The sequence below is a fragment of the Labrus bergylta genome, chromosome 1 (genome assembly GCF_963930695.1).
Source record: "Labrus bergylta chromosome 1, fLabBer1.1, whole genome shotgun sequence".
Classification (NCBI taxonomy): domain Eukaryota; kingdom Metazoa; phylum Chordata; class Actinopteri; order Labriformes; family Labridae; genus Labrus; species Labrus bergylta.
This window is the reverse complement of record NC_089195.1, coordinates 22,102,241-22,120,703: the sequence shown is the minus strand read 5'-3', so window position 1 is coordinate 22,120,703 and position 18,463 is coordinate 22,102,241. Positions and strand designations below refer to the sequence as shown.

Below are 18,463 nucleotides of genomic sequence, written 5' to 3'. Positions count from 1 at the left end.
CGCTGTGCGTCTTTACGCTCAGGGATCATCCACTCCTGATCCCCCCTCACGTACTCTCTCTCTTTCTCTGGTTGTTTCTTTACCCACAGCAGCCTCACCTGCGAAGCCACAGCGGAGGACAGAGGACACTTTGCTGACTGACGGACAAAAAAGGCACCTCCGTGTACTCTCACCATGGAGGAGAGCCGGGCAGAGTAACTTACTGCAGCCTTTACAGTATAAAACCTGACTGTCAGAGAAGAGAGCGATCTTCACGATGAGCCGTTAAATTCCTGCTACCGGTGCTTTCTTTGGAGAGTGGATTGACCATCTCCTAACAGCAGGGGAGACGAGCAGAGAGGCATTTAACCGTTGATTTGAGTCCTCAGATGGACCAAGTGCCCTCGGCACTGGCCGCTAAGATGCGCTGGATCACGCTGATGCTTGCAGGCTTGACTTTCTGGGGCAAAGTGACTATTTGTAACTGTTTCGACTACGAGGAGCCAGACTATGATTACTACGAGGAAGATAAAGCGGAGACCATTGACTACAAAGACCCTTGCAAAGCTGGTGAGTCGGTTTTTTTTTTTTCAAATCGTAAAAATAGAAGTGAAAATAAGTATTTTTGCAAGTGTGATTTTACCCTCGAGCGCACTGGCTCTGAGTTGGCACGTTTATGAGAGCTGACAGCGGCTGTATGTGTGTGCATGTGTACACAATCATCCAGATGCCCCCGTTTCCCCACCCATCACAACCGATAAGTCAGTACCGGTGGAGATCCCGCGGGTGGATGACACGTGCTGCCCGGTGACGGTCCTACTGAACCCGTGCACCCCTGAGATGCACGCACACGTAGGCTATTCAGCGCCTGCATCTAATGAGTGCAGAGTTTTGGTGATTGCAGCCGAAATACTGAGGCATATTTAGACGTGCACGTTTGCGCGTATGTCCAGATGTTAAATCGACCATCAACGTAGATGAGAAACAGCTGGACTCAAGTGCACCAGAACACTCTTTCTCTTTCCAACACACACACACACACACACACACACACACACACACACACACACACACACGCACACACACGCACACGCAGTGATAAAAAAAAAATGGTTGGACATTTAATGACAGGCTGTGGGCTGCTGTGGAACAACTGTAACCCTGACTGGTCTCATAAAACAAACATATGTGTGTATAAAGACAGAAGGAACATGTACATAATTGGTTCATAAAATAACTGTCAACATATTGTTGTCACTGATTTTAACTGTAAGTCAAAATTGTCAAAAATCTTTTTTTCTCAGCATAATACAGGTCTTGTATGTGTAATGTCTGTGCTCCACCCAAATAAACTCATTTATTTGGAGATAAAGTCTGGAGAGTCACTCTTAATGTTTTACAACAAATGATATGGCCTGTACATACATAATACATTTGTACTGTATGGTCTTTATAGTTGACTTTAAATGTGTTTTAATTTTATACATAAGTAAAGATACCAATGCAGTACGATTTCAATTTACCTACATGTATCTTAAACTGTGCGTACATATACTGCCTGTTTGAGAATACAACCATTTAATATTCTAACTTTTGCTTTAAAAAGTTCTAAATCACAATAAAGTATTGGGATTTCCAGATGTAGGATATATATATATATCGCTCTACAATTTCTTTCTGCCTTGATGTTCTCAGATTCCGGCACAACTTGTGTGTATAACTGTTACCTGTGACTTTTTCTTATCCTTTTTATTGTAGCCTTGAATTCATGTGTCATTGGCCACTACAACATTCAGCAGAAGCATCAGAGTCTGCTGATGCTTACAGCAATAGAATAGAATAGAACTCCTCTATTGTGATGAAATAATACAATATGTTTGCCTTCACTTTTATTTCTGTTTGTGTCTAGTGCAGACGTGTGTCGATTTTCCTCTGGTAAAAGAAAGCTTTTTACAATCACTCCCTGCAGACCTTGTAGCAAAGCTCAATGAGCAGTAAGGATTGTTGCTGCTTGTTAACCTCTCTCACTACATCAGCATCATCTCTGCAGAGCAGGTGGAGGCTGAACCTCTCTTCTCCTGTTTTTGTTGCAATGAACATGTTGCAGTGTCGTATGACTTAAAAGCCTCTTCTCTATCGTTGTTTGGTAACAATTGCCGACTGCGCATGTGTGTGTAAATGTGTTTTTATATATGTATGTGTCCCTGCTTGTCTTATTTAAATGGCACTTTGCTGCTTTAAAGTTGTCTCTGATGACACGTTGCAGTGATAACAGGTCCACCCAGAATGCCGAGCGTTGGTACGCTGACCGACACACATTCCACACATACCAAATACACAAACCTGACACCGGTCAGTGTGTGTGTGTGTGTGTGTGTGTGTGTGTGTGTTATTCATGTGCATGTTACACTGATCTCTGTGTGGGTGATTTTATGTTGATACAGCAGTCCCATGACTCTGTGGTTTTTAGTAATGCTGGGACCTTACCCTGTGAGTGTCTGTTTGTGTTTTTGATTGGGTGCCTGGCAGGTTACAGGGAGACAGTCAGTCTACATATGTTTGAGCGACTCTTGCAGGTTAAAATAACTGAGTGAGAAAACAGTTTTTTATGTGCTGCAAATATCAGTGAACATAAAGGATGTATTCATACGCACGGCTTAGATCTCTCAAAGCAAATCCACACACCAGACTCATGTTTTCAGAGATTTTTCTGTTTCTTCTATTCAGTGAATTCTTATGCACACGTTTTATCAAATCTTTTATTTGTAGTATAATATTAATTTTTCACATTGCTTTGATTTAGATATCAGACAGTTGAGAGCAACTGGGTGGAGGGGCGCGTAATGCGGCAAAGGTCTCTGGACTTTAACTGAGACCAGCACATTTACACATTGTGCAAGTTGTGTTCGGATTAAATGTAAATCAAATGTCCGCCTTGCTTTATTTATTCCAATTTGACTGCCAGACAGCAGACCTAGTTTACAAACAACCAACGGACATTTTTGCCAGCATCCAAAACAGCATGTTCTATGTGTAAAGCCTGTTTCTAACCCTCACCATTTTGCTGCCATTTTGGAGCATTTTGGAGTAATTGGCCTCAGAATAGCATCAAATGTTAATTTGAACATTTCTTTTATAGTAAACGGCCATAAAAATGCTGCAGAGCACAGCCAAGGTTGTGGCTGCTTACGCCCAATGCATCCTGGTAAATGTTGGCAATCATGTCACAGCTGCTCAAGAAGGGAAAACATGCACAGAGGAATTTGCCATCAAAGTTGATTGGACATCAAATCAGTCAAAAAATCTGGCAAATTTGATTGATTCTATTTATTCAAATGAGCCACTGTGTTACATGTAGTCTTATACATTTATGTTATAAAGATATAGATCAATAAACCCTTCTGAAAATAACTGTAGTGACAGCTGTATATACTGTATGTAAATATCAATATGAATCAAATAATTGCCTTTTCTTTCTAACACTTCTCTTCAATTTGCATATCTCCAAAACACACACCTACAAACCATCACCAGCAAGATGGTTAGAAAATAAATAAAGTAATCATTGTAAACACCAAATTTTAAATCTTCATGAACAAACACGAAACCTTTAAAATCAAAATACATACACAGATTTTCTCACGCACGTCACATGTACTACTCGGAGACATCACATGTACATGCATGCAAATATTTTCTAGCTTACACTGTAGTGTCTTGAAGAATACACATCAATTTAACTTGCTTCACATTCTGCATCCATCTACAAATGGAAGAATGAATCAAATGATGAAGAGATAATGAAGACAGTAGTGCAGTAGTTGCACACCTAGCATGGGCAGATTTAGTTGTCAGTTTTGTAAAGAGTTGATGGCTGCATGTCTTTCTCTCTGAGTGTGTGTGTGTGTGTGCAGCTTGTAAGAAATGGAAATGTGGCTCATTCCGGGCTTGACCCTGTGGCATTGGTCTGAGTGGTTGGTATTCCGCCTCCTGTTTTTGCTGGGAAAACACGCGGGGAATAATTGGCTGTCTGCTTATCTCCTCCGAGTCCCGCGCTGGTAGACAGGAGAACACACACTTCCAGGCCTTTGTGAAGTGATTTCCCCATACAGACACACACATGCACAGAGGCACACACATTCGATACACATACACACAGAGCTCCCTCCATTCACCCGCGCTTATCTCTTCCTGGTTGTCTGCATCCTGCTACTCAGCTGGAGATGACACACACACACGCACGGACACTCACACTTACACTGATGTGCACGAGCTCTTACGCTCACTCAAGAGTCATTCATGCTTCCTTCCAAATCACTGTTCTCATAAAAGCTGATCAAACCTCGACGTCGGTGCGAAGCTGTGGGTCATTCCTCCAGGAGTGACCCTGAAGATGGACTGCCTGTTCCCGTCTTTAAATACAATAGTGGCGTATCAACAAAGTGTGTATAGTAACAGTGAAGTACAATATGTTATTCACATTTTTTAGTAGGCGTACTCTTGATGTTCCAGTACCAGATTTCCGATAGTAGTAGAGTTCATGCGGCAAAAAAGGATGAAAACGATGAGGTTGAGAATTTCTATTAGGAGTTCAAAGAAATGTAAAGGTACAATGTGGACTTCGAGAAAGTCGTGTCAGAAATAAAGCAGTAGTTGATCTTGAGGGCCATGAAGTCATCTAAAGACAGCGTTCTTTGTCTTAAGATTGTGTGCATGCTGGCAATTTGTGGGCGCAAGCCAGCACTGTGGGCATCAGCGGAAACCCTGATGTGATGTGGGCCAACATGGGAGTCACTTCTATTTGTAGCTATCATTTAGAAATGAGATAAGTAAAATAAGACTTTTAAAATATTTTGACCACTGATTCATTTTCCCCCAAATTACTCATTTTTCTGGATAAAACCTTTCAGTTGTTGTCTGCTTACCTGGACCTTATGTTGATATTGTATTTTGGTTGTTAGTCGCAGAAGTTAGCAAACTCCTTTCCAGACAAATATAATCAGCTTTGTATGTATGTAAAGTCTCAGGAGCACACATAAACATGACATCCTTCCGATTTTCCAGGAAAAATGCCTCGAATCCTTTCCATAGAAACCTGTCCACAGGCTGTTATAGAAACCTGAGAGAGCCTTTTTTCAAATTACATCACAATCTGTTTTAACATAGAAAACAAATTGCTTCACTACTTTTAATAACATGAGAATAGTGGTTATATCAATACCTGTTTTGATACCATGGCAACAAAAATACAATCCTAAGCAGGCAATAATGGGTTATTTCTTGTTTTTAATGATCAAAAATTGCAGGCAATCTTATGCGCAGTGTCTGAACTGCAGATATACTTTTGCAACTAAATCTCTTTGTGCAGTTGAGACAGTGTTCCCTCTCTCGTTGGCAGAAGCTATTCATTAACATTATCACTGTAGTTTGGTCTTGGTACTTTTGATTCTATCAATCATTGAAATAATGGATTTCATTGTATCATCATAAAACACATAAGTATCCAAAAGTATCAAAGTATTGAACATTTTGAACACTTGAATCTCAACCAGTCTTAAGAAAACAAATCATTTCCTACAAAACCTGAAGCGAGTTTTCATTCTTTTCTGTCTCCTAAAGAGATTTAGTGTTGAGTTTATTAGCACTTAAGTTATATGAAAAGTTGCATCACAGTTTCCATGAGGAGCTTGAAACAAACCCTTCCACTTATGGGACGATCTCCACCCTTCTGCATACATGAGGAGGTTCATGTTGGCTGAAGCTCATTCTGAAAATCAAACAAATCTTTGTGCAATAGATAGAGGTCCAGTGCAGATGTTATACATGATTTAATTTTCGGCTTAAGAGAGGGAAACACATGTTTGCAATTCAGTTGTTTCCAGTAACTCATGGATTTGGACTTTAATTGTATTCAAAAGTTTAATTCAGGAGCTTCTGTTGCAATTTCTCTGACCTTTTTTAAGGTCTAGCTAGTAGCACTTCTCTAAAGGACCTGCAAAGCTGCAGTGTTATAAAATCAGTGTTTATTCACCATACACTGTCATTGTATTGACAGACATTTGCTGTAGTTTCTACATATGGGCTGACTTGTTAGAGGTCTTTATTATGAAAAGTGTGACCCCAAAAAGCCCCACTTTGATGTGCATGGAAAATGACTCCACGTCTGAAACACATTTAACCTGAACACAGCAAATGAGAGAGAGATCAAAAACATCAGAACAAGGATGTTGAAACAGCAGTACATTTAAAGTTCCCTGTATTTTGACTGATGCTTATTGTGCTACACAGATACAAGGGAATCAACTTGTAATCACTCAGGTGTTTGACATTAGCGTCTTTCACAAATGCACTGCCCTCCAGGAATATCTGGTGACTCTGACGTCCAGACCCCTATAGTAAAAAGTCTGCATAAAGTCAGAGAGAGCCGATGTGTAAACGCTGTGAGTTATGTATAGTCTGGAACGTTCACCAAAAGCGAGCAACAGGGTATTGAAGTTTTGAGAGCCGTTTGGCTGCTTAGTTATTTTTACTTCTCACCTGAGTTCACTGTATATTTTTTCAACTGTTTTTTTTTTCAGTATGTTTTACTGAAACATCTTTAAACATGTAGTAGTAATTGTTTGCCAGAAAAAAGTCAGCATTACCGAAGTGCCTCCCCCTTACCTAAACCAGAGTATTTTGAGTTGTGAGAGCTTGTCTGACAGTGAACATCTTCTTGTAAGAGTTGCATGTGAAAGAAAATTCTGAAAATATGAAGACCTGAATGTCCTGATATTGTTGTCAGGAGTACCAAATGGAAGTCATGGAATGGACACAGATTGGACACCAGAGAGGACTTGAAGGTCCTAAGTGAGGTCTCTTTTAAACAAACCCAAAGAACATAAATCCTCCAGTCCATGTTGGTGTTCCTGGGACAGCCACAGACAGCATTCTTATTCAGTTCGAATTCTCCTGACCCTCTGCTACCCAGGATAAGAATTACTTTGCTTCAATCTTTGCTATAATTCATTTGGCCAAGAGTGAATCTGTGTCTGTTTGCGTAAACTTATCTGTCAGTTGGCTGTAGGCTTGCAGTTCCCTATACATTTTCAATGAACACAACTTTATGTTTCCAAATAGGAACAGAAAAGTCCAATCAAACATATTGATCAAAAATTAGCAAAAGATGGACGGTATGTGAAATGGTATGTACAAAATCATTGACAATGTTTAATTGACCTCATATAGTTAACTGACATACAGGTGTGATGTTGTACATGATATGCCCCTTGTATATATATATGAATGCAGCTGTACAATGTACAACTGTATGACCAGGATTTTGTCACATTCTTCTAACTGTGGCAAACGGCTTTGTAAGATTTAAGTAAAACTCACTCTATCGTATTATACCAAGGGACACCATCAACAAAAATATACTTTTTTTTGTGCTTTTGAGTTTTTCAGTCGGAGAGTAAAGCCTACCATGTCGTGACAGTTAGCTGCAGCTACTGTTCACCCCTTCCCCCATTCTTCAGTAGGAAGGAAACTAGAGCAATGTGTGTATGGGTGTATGTTTGACACTGTGGCTGCATAATGTGTGTGTGTGTGAGTAAGCGGACGAGCGGTCTCACTCATATTATATTAAACAGGATTTTCCCGAGCAGAGTGCTCCTGCCACTGAGCTTCCGAAGTCTTCTCCAGGATTCCCGCCTCAGCACAAACTGTGCAGCTACGCTGCGAGCCCACTGTTTGCTTTGGAACGTCATTGTTCCGGAGCTGCAGAAAGCCATGAGTCAGCATCACCATCACTCCGCCCACCTGCCACGCATTGCTCAATTATTAAATGTTTGCCTGCTTTTATGTCACCTAGCTTTTCCTGGTGGTATTTATAGCAACAAAAACCATTCTTATACAAGGCCACTTTCTCATTCAGTCAAACTCAGTTTTTCCCCCACTTGTCCTTTGAATAGTTTGAACCCAGCTGTGGTCATAGATCCAGTCTCTCTACAGCATATGACGCAGATATACTCACTTTTAGATAGCTTCATATTGTTTGTATTGTATTTTTTTGTACAATTTTGCAATGAGGGTACTCAAGTGCAGCTAGACTTCCTTTAGGTTTTTAAAGATTTAACCCCTCACCTTAAAGATTCATTAAATTCTGACTAGCTGGTGGGGAGTCCCAATCTCTCAAACCTCTGTATTAATGTTTATAACTTCTTGATTTAGCTGATGGGTTGTTAGCCAAACTTGCTCTTATATGACAGTATCTAGAGTCAAATGAGTCATGGAGAAACATCTTTCTGAACCTTGAGCAGCCGACCTGCCCTTAAATTAGAACTTTTTTTCCAAGACAATCGAACAAAAGCTAGTTTTTATGCTGGTAAAAATGGTCAGCAACTCCGAAATTACAATAACCACCAAAATTACCGGTATGTTACAGAGCTGACTATAATTTGATCAAGTCATAACTGTTCCCAAATGCTTGCAAGGTTACTTTTAATCCGCTCACTATTTCCTTTGACAATAATTTAGCCTTTGCTATAATTTAAGAAACTTGGAAGCCAGAAGAGTCAGGCACTTATACAAATGGCAACAATTTCCAACTGTTGGCTTCCTGCCGCATCGTCCAATGGTCCTTGAAAGTTGTGTGCGAGGTCTGTGTGTGGTCCATCTTTAACTCTAAATGTGCACAGGTTTTTTACAATTGAAAACTCATCATGTACGGAATCCTCAGTATAACAAAGACCAGATTTTTATATGTTGAGAATCATTTTTCTTGAAAGATATCGTCAACCGACAACGTTTTCTTCTACTTGGGCACAATTTAAAAGAGTCACAAATGAAACATATCATTAGTACATTTTTGTTGTTTTTCTGTACATGGAAAATACAATTCCAAGTCTATACAAACTCTTGAGTGAAATATGGATGCTTAAAGAGTGTGTTTGTCTTCACACTCTTGTCAGAAACTGTTATGTACAATCTCAATCTCAAAACAGGAAGCAGAAAAAACAATTTTAGTAAACTTAAAAAAACTCTGGAGCTATGAAAGGGTCAAATGATAGTTGGATGGTTTTCTTTGCGTAAGTAGACAGTGTTTGCTCTGGTGAAGGTTGGTAACTCTTGTTGAAGTAGTAAGGAGAGTGGAGATGCCTCACTAGTGGCCTGCAAGCTTCTTATGCTTATAAATGTAAAAGTCTTTTGAAAGTATTCAGCGCTACGATAAACACAACAACTTGATTATTCGCTATAATCCCTCATGGGTATTACAATAAAATGAAATCAATTAGTCCTCCAATGAGGGCTATGAGAACACAAACTTCAAACCTGAAAGAAATAATGAACACCACTTTCTGTTGTCCTTAATTTGATTGTTGTTCATGTAAGAGCGCACACCCAGGACACGCTGATGGTTATATTGAGCCCCAATTGTTTCCTGTCCCAGTGTCTGGCCAAACCCATGACCTGCTGCAAAGAAATGTTACTGTCAGTAATCTGATTAGGATGCTGTCACAAGATAAAGTTATTTTTGCCTCATACTGGAGAGATGTTTTTGCCTTTTATTCTCTTTGGTTTATGTGTTGGAGTGCTCTCCAGTTGTGTGCTCTTTAAAGTTATAATAATAATAATAATAAATCATATAGCTCTTTTGAAAACAGGGGATTACAAAATGCGTTGACATGAGAGCTAACATACAGAAGAACAAAGTATTTGAATCCAAACACAAAAGAAACCAAAAAACAGCGAAATAATCAGAACAACAAAACCAAAAAATTAACCCAACCAAAAAGTAACTTAAAAGAAGTGACTGATACTGCTGCTTTAACTCTTTAGGCAGGTTGTTCGAAAGCTAAGGGGCCCTGATGGCATGGTCACCTTTAAATCTAAGTTTTGACTTTGGAACGAGTAGGAGCATCAGCTGAAGATTTCAGGGTGCTGGCAGGCTCATACCGTGTCAAGAATTCTGCTATGTAACTTGGAGCCGGACCCAATTGTGTTTTAAAGGTGATGAGTAAAATCTTGGAATCCATTCTAAAAGTGAAATGGAATCAGTGTGGTGAAACCAGTATCTGTGTGCTGTTATGTTGCTAAAACCACTTGTAAGCCTAGCTGCTACGTTCTGAACTAATCGGAGGACAGCTTGTTTTGAGGTAAATGCCAAAAAGGAGTTGCAATAATCCAGTCTAGAGAAGAAGAAGGTGTTGAGGATTTTTCAAGGTCTGATTGTTAAAGCATTGGTGTAATTTTGGAAATGGTGAGTAATCGGTGAAAAGATGAGGACGTAACAGTAGGAATGAAAGAAAGATGATGATGTAAAACGTTATTTATGTGCTCTAAAGGTAAGGCTACAATGAAATGCCACTCTTAAATTTAAGCCAGTTGATTTGACAGATAGGGCACAAATGCAGCTTTCGTTAAAATTGGTCGAGTTTTTGTCAAGTATACAATGTTATTTATGATTTTGAATTATTTCTCTGAAGACAGTTTTGTTCCATCCAACATTTAATATCTGAGACAATTTCTGACAGCAGCTATAAGCTTCTTAGGTATATCTGTGTGTCATCTGCATAGTAATAAAAAAGAGAAACAGTGTGGAAAACTATTTAATTGAGTGGCAGCATACAGAGAATGGAGAATAAAATTGGACCTAAAACCATACCCTGCAGTACGCCACATTAATTGGAATTAATTACCTATGATGACTGCAAAGGTACGCCCTCAAGGTAAAAGTAACGCTAACCAAGTGCAGTGTCCTTTTTACCAACCCAATTTTTAAGACTGATTGATTCCGATTATATAGATTAAACAACAGCGCACACAGTTTTATTATTAAAAAATGAAAAGATATACCCTTAATGGGAACTTAAGGCACCCTGACAGTGTGACTTGGTTTGTTGGATTAGTTTTGTGATCAGTCTGGCCTTTTTGCTTTGTTATTTCAGTTGTCCTGTTCTTCACCTCATCTGTTTCAAGCTGTGTTCATACATGAGGAAACTTTAACTATCCTTTTCAGTAAACAAAAAATCACACTGTACATGAACATATAGTGATGTGTCAAGAGTGTAATTGGATTTTTGTCAGTGTCTTGGACTGTGTTTAAGCCTGCAAAAACACATGATTTGTGTGTGTTTTTAAAGTGTTTTTTTAACTCACTGACATCACAGACACATAATCCTCAACCCTGCAGTTGCACACTGAACATCTGTTTAAGAAAATACTCACAGTTTAGCTTGTCTGGAAAATTGAAAATGTGAAATTATCTCGGTTTCAATTAAATTTCCTTCTTCTGTCACACACACACGCATAAACATTTATGCTCTTTTGTTCATGATTATTCATTCATTAATTTCATGTTGTCACAGAGGAAGAGATAATCTCCACCCCTCTCTCTCTCTCTCTCTCTCTCTCTCTCTATCTTTCTCCCACTTACGCACATTGTAGGAGGGTGGGGGTGTGAACTTTGTAAACTTGGACTGAGCTTCTACATTTTTTCCTCCTAAAAGCACATTTTTGACCCATGACATTACTGACTCCAGCATCTCTGCACATTGCAACCTTACATCACTGTGCAAGTGCATTTTGTTTTTCCATTTTAAACACTCACTACTATTGTTTAAAGTTCAGCTTAGAGTGATGCCCTTTCTCCACAAAAGACTTTGGAGTCTGTGGTTTGCTCAGTGTCAAAGTAGTGATGGATTCCAACACAAGCATAGCATCAAAACCTACAAAGAAAGTTGTAAAGGGATCTGGTAAGGTATGTCAGAACACAGAATAATCATAAATCATAAAATGACCTTACCATGCCATCAGACATTAAAGAAACATGCTATGTTAGAAAGGTAGGCAGTTTAAAGGCACCCCCACACAGCGGTTTGGATGCCCCTCTGTTTGCCAGGTAAAAAACAAACCCAACAGGTGTTGCAGTGATGGAAGTGGGCAAGCGAACTGGTTCAGATATAACTGATTCTACTTGACCTAAAAAGCCTCGGCATTATTCTAATAAGCTATTAAGGTTGTGTTTCTATGGAATTTGTAATTTTTTCAGTAATAAGCAGAAGGAGGGGATAACGTTTGATTTTAGTTTTCTCAAACTCAAAGCTATTAAACTCACTATTGAACATGGCAAAGAAAACCTTGAATATTTTTAAATTAGAAACTGGAACCAGGGAATTTTTTTTCTCCTATTTTGCTTGTAAAAATCATCCAGGTACTAAGTTTAGTGGAAGCTTATTAACTTGTGCTGAAGTTCCTCTTGACATGGTTAACAGTATGTTTGAACTAGACTTACAATTACAAAAGGTCATAGGGACGAGATATTTCAGAAGTTGTGATATGCGGAATGGGAAGCTTTGAGTCTGTTGTTCATCCATGCTGACAACCCTGTCAGTGTACAGTGAGTTCATACTGCAGCACCTGGTATTGCCCACAAAGGGTTAATTTGGATCAAGCAGCTTGCAAAATGATTACTTTTGGAGAAAATCCTCAAACAGGACCGAGATAATCTCTGTTTAATATTGCAGCACGTTTGCAGTCACTGCTACATACACTATAATAAAACCACTAAAAGGAAGTGCTCATACATGCACATGTTCACACACATGCACAGACTCACCCATCTTAAACCACCTGCAGTGTGACCTTATATTTGCTTAATGAGGAGCTTAGTGAGATGTTTGCGTTTGTGTGTGTTTGTGTTAGATTCACCCCAGTGCCTACAGCATTAGAGCATAACTCAGCAGTGCATAATTCTCTGCTGTAGTGTGTGTTAAATGTCAAAGGAACATTTGAGTCCCTGCTTAGTACAACATTAATATCGGAATGTTTGAATGGAAACAAAAAAATCAACTCTTTTTCAGGCGTAAAGTCAGATTTCGAGGGATAATTTGAGCTAGCCAGTGCAGGCCAATCAAGTAACTCCTCACCAAACTGTTTAACTAAGTCCCGTGCTGTTTGCACAGGAGCCCAGTCATGGTTAAACAGTGAAGGGCCTTTCCCAAACTGTGCCTACAACTTTGGCAGTGCCAAATAGGCTTAAACACCTACATGTCCTGTAGAAACCCCTTCTGTACAACAAAGAATGCCAAATTCTGTAAAATGGCCCCATTATCAATCCTTCTCAAACCTTAACATCTGACATTGTGCGTATAACAGGGGTGTAGGGCCTCTACAGTATTCAGCCCAACTGCAGAGCTGGCACACATTATGGGGGTGTGACTCTGGTAAAAGACTCAAAGAGGCTGAGCCTCCGTTTACAATTGATTATCAAAGGGGAATTTATCTGACAATGACACTTTGGGAAAAAGAAAGCAACCTGCAGCTCAACAGCCACCAGACAAACTGAGATCAACTTGCTAGAGAGGCACACGTTTTTCTTAAAGGGCCAGTGACCCACCAACCATCTTTGGAAAGCACAACCTATCAATCCAATGTAAAAAACAATAATGTTTTTAGATAAGAAATAATGTTTTTCTGGGAGGCAGAGACAATTAACACACTTAAGTCCTTCTACAACAAGAGGCTTACAGTGCATGCTGGTAGGTAGGGTTCTTGCACCCGCTGAATCCCGGTATATCAGTCAGACATGAAGGTGAAGCCTGATAGATCACTCCAAGGAATGTTCCAACAAGGCTTTCTGTGGTTGTCACTTTAAGCAGAGTTGTACAGTGTGTTGGCCAACATAGCGCACAGTCATGGTTCATATGGTCTGTTTGTAGCTGCTGGGCCGTGGTACATTCATACAGAAATAAAGGCCTGTACTAAGTTGTTCAGAGACTGTTTATCTATCAGTAGAAATTGCTACATGAAGATGAGCTGAAAAATTTTCATATTTCAGCTCTCACAAAAGAAAACGCATGCACAGGATCACAAAGCCACTGCGGGGTGTCTGTTTGACATTTGTTATTGAGCTGCAGAGTAAACTTTTTAGAGAGCTGACATTAGTCCTGAGAAGTTGATCAATACAACACAAGTCGGTCTGCTCGGTGGGAGGTGCTGGATGCATGTGAGGGATGCCTGCCTCTCCGTTTGTGTTTGGTGCATTATCCCTGTGTGTGTATGCGCATCTGCCCGTGTGCTGCTGTGTGTGTGTGTGTTTGCTGCAGTGCCCCTGCTGAAGGGCGAACAGTAAGGCCCTGGTCAGCATGATGTAGGTCTCCTGGGGCATCCTGGGGTTTTTGGGATCGATACTTTTCCTCCTGCATCTCCCTGCATCTCTGTCCTTATCCCCTCTCACCCACTGGCTTGACTTTGAGCTATTTATGGAATCTCTATGGATTACCGAGACCCCAACAATCAATGGGATAAACTTACTATAACTGTAATCCTGCTTTGTATCTCTGCTTGTGACTGCTTCTTGTCTTTATGTCTTGAAATATCTGAAATCACTTTGTGATGTTGCAAACACACACACACACACACACACACACACACACACACACACACACACACACACACACACACACACACACACACACACACACACACACACACACACACACACACAAATTGAAACAAAATCTAGGGAATCTTGTATCAAATGCAGGTGCAGTATACTATGAGACTTACTACGGAAAATTACCTTCTGCTGGTCAAGTAAGAGTTTCTTTAGGATGGAAGTGGATTTTCTGCACCAACTTGGTAGTTTGCAAGAGTTTTTCACTGACTGGAGTTTTAGAAAAAAAATGCGTCACCCACCATATAATTTGACGGTAAAATACATATTTGTACCAGCTGCTGTTCATACCACATCTTAGAATAACAACGTTACTTTTAAGCTATTTTTGGAAAAGCCACAATGACATCAACCTCTTTAGAAGCAAATAAAACCCTTTTGTACTCAATAGATTTGTCTTTACTACTTTTCAACCAGTGACTCACTTTTAAATGAAGCCATTAAAAGTACTTTAAAAAAAGTTCTCCAGCCGTGATATGAGTCACAACATTTATTGGGACATTTAACAGATTATAAAATAAATTACAAGAACTGATGTGAAAGCTTGTGATTGAAAGACAACACCAAAATAGTGTATTTCAAGACCTTTTTAAAGAGGAAACAAATTAAATATTTTATTTGATGTCAAATATGACAGTTGTGCTTTTAAGGCTAGCTTTGGATAACTGGTTATTAATGACGTTTTTTTTCTGTTAAGTCTAATATTATGCAGCAGTTTGTTCTGACCAAGCAATCTGATTATACGGTATGAGAGGTTTCCATGAGTGCTGATATAGTTAAGAACATCACTGGACGGAAATTTCTCAACTTTGTGTCCCCTGATACAAGTTTTCACTCACGTTCTTGAAAAGTTTGATCATAAAGTAACACCTGGCTCTAACGTTTTCATCATCAGCCCAAATTCTCAAAACACTGCACTACACTATACACATAGCAGATGTTTTTTTTTTTTGTCTTGATTGGTATGATAGATAGAACACCATTCCCCCATTAATACTTACAATTTAGGTTATAGTAGATTCATAACAGCAGCTCTACCCTTTAGATCAAACGTTTTATCACCAACATATCATACAGCACAATTCAACAGGTCACTCTCCCACTCTCGATCTGATTTTGCGATTTGTAACCCATCTGTGGTCATTGTGGTTTTTGCTCCTCACTGCAACAATAGCCCAGAGTTGAACACAATGGCACCCTGACCCCCTGTTTCCTTTAGTGGCAATCCTGATTAGCTAAGTGACAAGCTTCTCCCATGCCATTGTTAATGTATTAGTGTTTTAAAGCCCCTTGGAGAGCAGTAACTGCACTCAACTAATCATTTAGTGATGGTTATCATTTAGAAGTTCATTGTTTAGGGCTGGTGGATTTACTGTAGATACAGAAGGAGAGGGAGGCAGGGAGGGAGGGGGAAACTGGGGGAACAGGGGATCCAAAATGTGCTTAGAGGTACGGGATAGAAGCACAGAAGACCCATCAGTCACATGTACATAACAGCATTCAAAAATGCCAGTTTTTCCAGCAGAAATAAACATGTTTGCATTCTGGTCCCAAAAAAACAAAAATGGTCTTACTAGCTTATGCCTTCCTTGGCACACACTGTACATGGATGATTTTTTTACGTTTTGATGAAGGATAAGAGTTATTCATAGTTAGGCACTGGGCTGACTCGCCTGGCTGGACCCCTGTGTGCCCACTCGATATTAGGGCTGGGAATCTTTGGGTGTCTCACGATTCGATTCCATTTTGACTTCAATTCTTGGGGTCACGATTCGATTCAGAATCTATTTTCAATTTAAAAAAAAAATCTGATCAATCGGTTTTTAGATAAATCGATTTTTTTCCCACCTCTAGTCGTGATGCTCTGCTAATTGTGCTGTAAATGATGCTCTGATACCTACATTCCTTTCACTGGCATTTTTGCTGATTATATTGGCTGACTGATATATTGGTCATGCTTTAATATTGAATTGTAGAGTCTGTTTAGACATGCAGAATGAAATGCAAATTTCTTCTTTTTTTGGGGGTGGGGGGGGGGGGATTTGGTGTATGCTGAAAGCTTTAGCCAGATTGTGTGAAAGTGAGGGAGAAAAGGAGGGTGTGAGGATGAAGACAAGAGACACTGGAGTGGTCTGAGTAGGCAGGGAGGACGAGGGAAAGCGTGAAACTACAATCACTCTGTACTGAAGTATGACAGTGCTTAAAGTAAAGACGATGATGATAATGTTATGTATAACTGATAAGCGTGCTTATAACTGATGTTTTTCTCTTTACTTGCAGCTGTATTCTGGGGCGACATTGCTTTAGACGAGGAGGACCTGCGCATGTTTCAGATCGACAGGACGATAGACCTGACACAGCACACACACATGCGCACACACTCCCGGCAGGGCCACACATCTGGTAAGTGGACTGGATGTCTCACTCTCACTCAGTAATCATCATGTACTGCTTTCGCTCACGTTTCCTCTGAAACTCTCTCATAAGCAGCTTCGATAGGAAGGATGTGGAAGGGGCCACATGAGGATATCAGCATTTATTGTGCATTGTTTGTGTTTTGATTCTTGGCTTTGGTGTTTGTCAGGTGGCCTGGAGGAACATCAAGTTGCAAAGAAGAGAGGATCATTATATCTGCTGCTCGAGAGAATACGCAGGTTTGGCTTTGGTAAGGAACTTATATTCACTTCACATTCCAATGAAAGTGGATATTAAAGATATGTTACAAATCTGTAATGCAAAACTTTTTTGCACACATGCATCAGAAGCATCCTAGATGTATGAACCTCAAAGAAAGGAACTGTTTTCGAAGTATAAACATGCTGTAACAGAACCAACTTCTCAGTGAAGACTTTAAATACTAACTGAGCTCCTAAAATCCTGCTGTGCAAACAGCTTATGAACAGCTTCTGAATGCAATCAAGAAGAGGTTTGCTTGCTGTTTGCCACTGTTACCATCAAGAGATTGACCAAAATCAATGAATTGTTCAGTATGAAAGAAGACAATCTGAAGTAAGATTCAATGAAGTTTATTTTTATGACTAGTTATGCTTTTAGTGCAGAGACAGGACAGTGTATCGAGTTTGAAAACAGGGAGAGAGAGAGAGAGAGAGAGCGAGAGAGAGAGAGCGAGAGAGAGAGAGAGTGGGAAATGACAGGCTGTGGCTCAGTTGGTAGAGTCACTTGTCACTTTAACCTGAAGGTTGGGGTTTGATCCCCAGCTCCTGCAGCCACAGTCCGACGTGTCCTTGGGCAAGACACTTAACCTAAAGTTGCTCCCGCTGCTTCGTCTGTGGTGTATGAATGTGTGTGAATGGGATTAGTTACTTCTGATGGTTACTTCACATAGAAACCTCTGCCATCAGTGGGTGAACAGGTGTGAATGGGCTGGTTTGACCTGCGGTATAAAAGGGCTTTCAGTAATCAGAAGTGAATTAGGGCCTCCTGATGAAGGCTACAGGCTGAAATGTGTCAAGATAATTATCAAGTTTTAAATTCTGAAAGCGTTGCTTCACATTTGACGTTTTAAGACTGATTTCCTCTTTAGCACACTGAAATCACAACCTCTTCACTGCTTAGGCAAAATTGGATCCTGAACAATGTTTGACTTTCCTTCAGCCCATTCAGTGTGCATTACTGACTTGTTTAATCAAATCAAATATGTACTACAGAACATAGCTATATTCTCTGAGATGTGATTCCCTCTCATCTTACTCTGAAAGGTCACATGTAAAAAGAAACAACGTGGAAACAACATTTATGGACTGATACTGTATCTGTGATAGACCTGTATTTACTCTGGAGGAACACACGTATCATAATAAAAGTAAAGTTAGATTTGAATGTTTCTCTCTCCTCACTTTGTTAGAATATCTCCCAAAGAACTCAAGCAAAGGATCCCCAGGTCCCAAGAGCCAAACTGGGAAAGGTGGCAAGACGGGGAACGTGGTGAAAAGTCGGATTCCCCGAGCGGCCACATCCAGAGCTGAGAGAATTTGGCCCGGAGGAGTCATTCCCTACGTCATAGGAGGAAACTTTACTGGTAAGCGA

The 18,463-nt window shown here is 40.0% G+C and overlaps 1 protein-coding gene across 3 annotated transcripts in view; it reads left to right on the top strand.

The window, feature by feature from the left end:
* Nucleotides 1–12: 12 nt before the first annotated feature.
* tll1 (tolloid-like 1) overlaps nucleotides 13–18,463 on the top strand; it is a 43,492-nt gene continuing 25,041 nt past the window's right edge. For all 3 annotated transcript variants that reach the window (XM_065956708.1, XM_065956703.1, XM_065956695.1), the window contains exons 1-4: nucleotides 13–549; nucleotides 16,697–16,819; nucleotides 17,001–17,081; nucleotides 18,282–18,455. In XM_065956708.1, coding sequence (XP_065812780.1) covers nucleotides 369–549; nucleotides 16,697–16,819; nucleotides 17,001–17,081; nucleotides 18,282–18,455 — 559 coding nt within the window. In that variant the 5' untranslated portion in view covers nucleotides 13–368. The remainder of the gene's footprint in view (nucleotides 550–16,696; nucleotides 16,820–17,000; nucleotides 17,082–18,281; nucleotides 18,456–18,463) is intronic.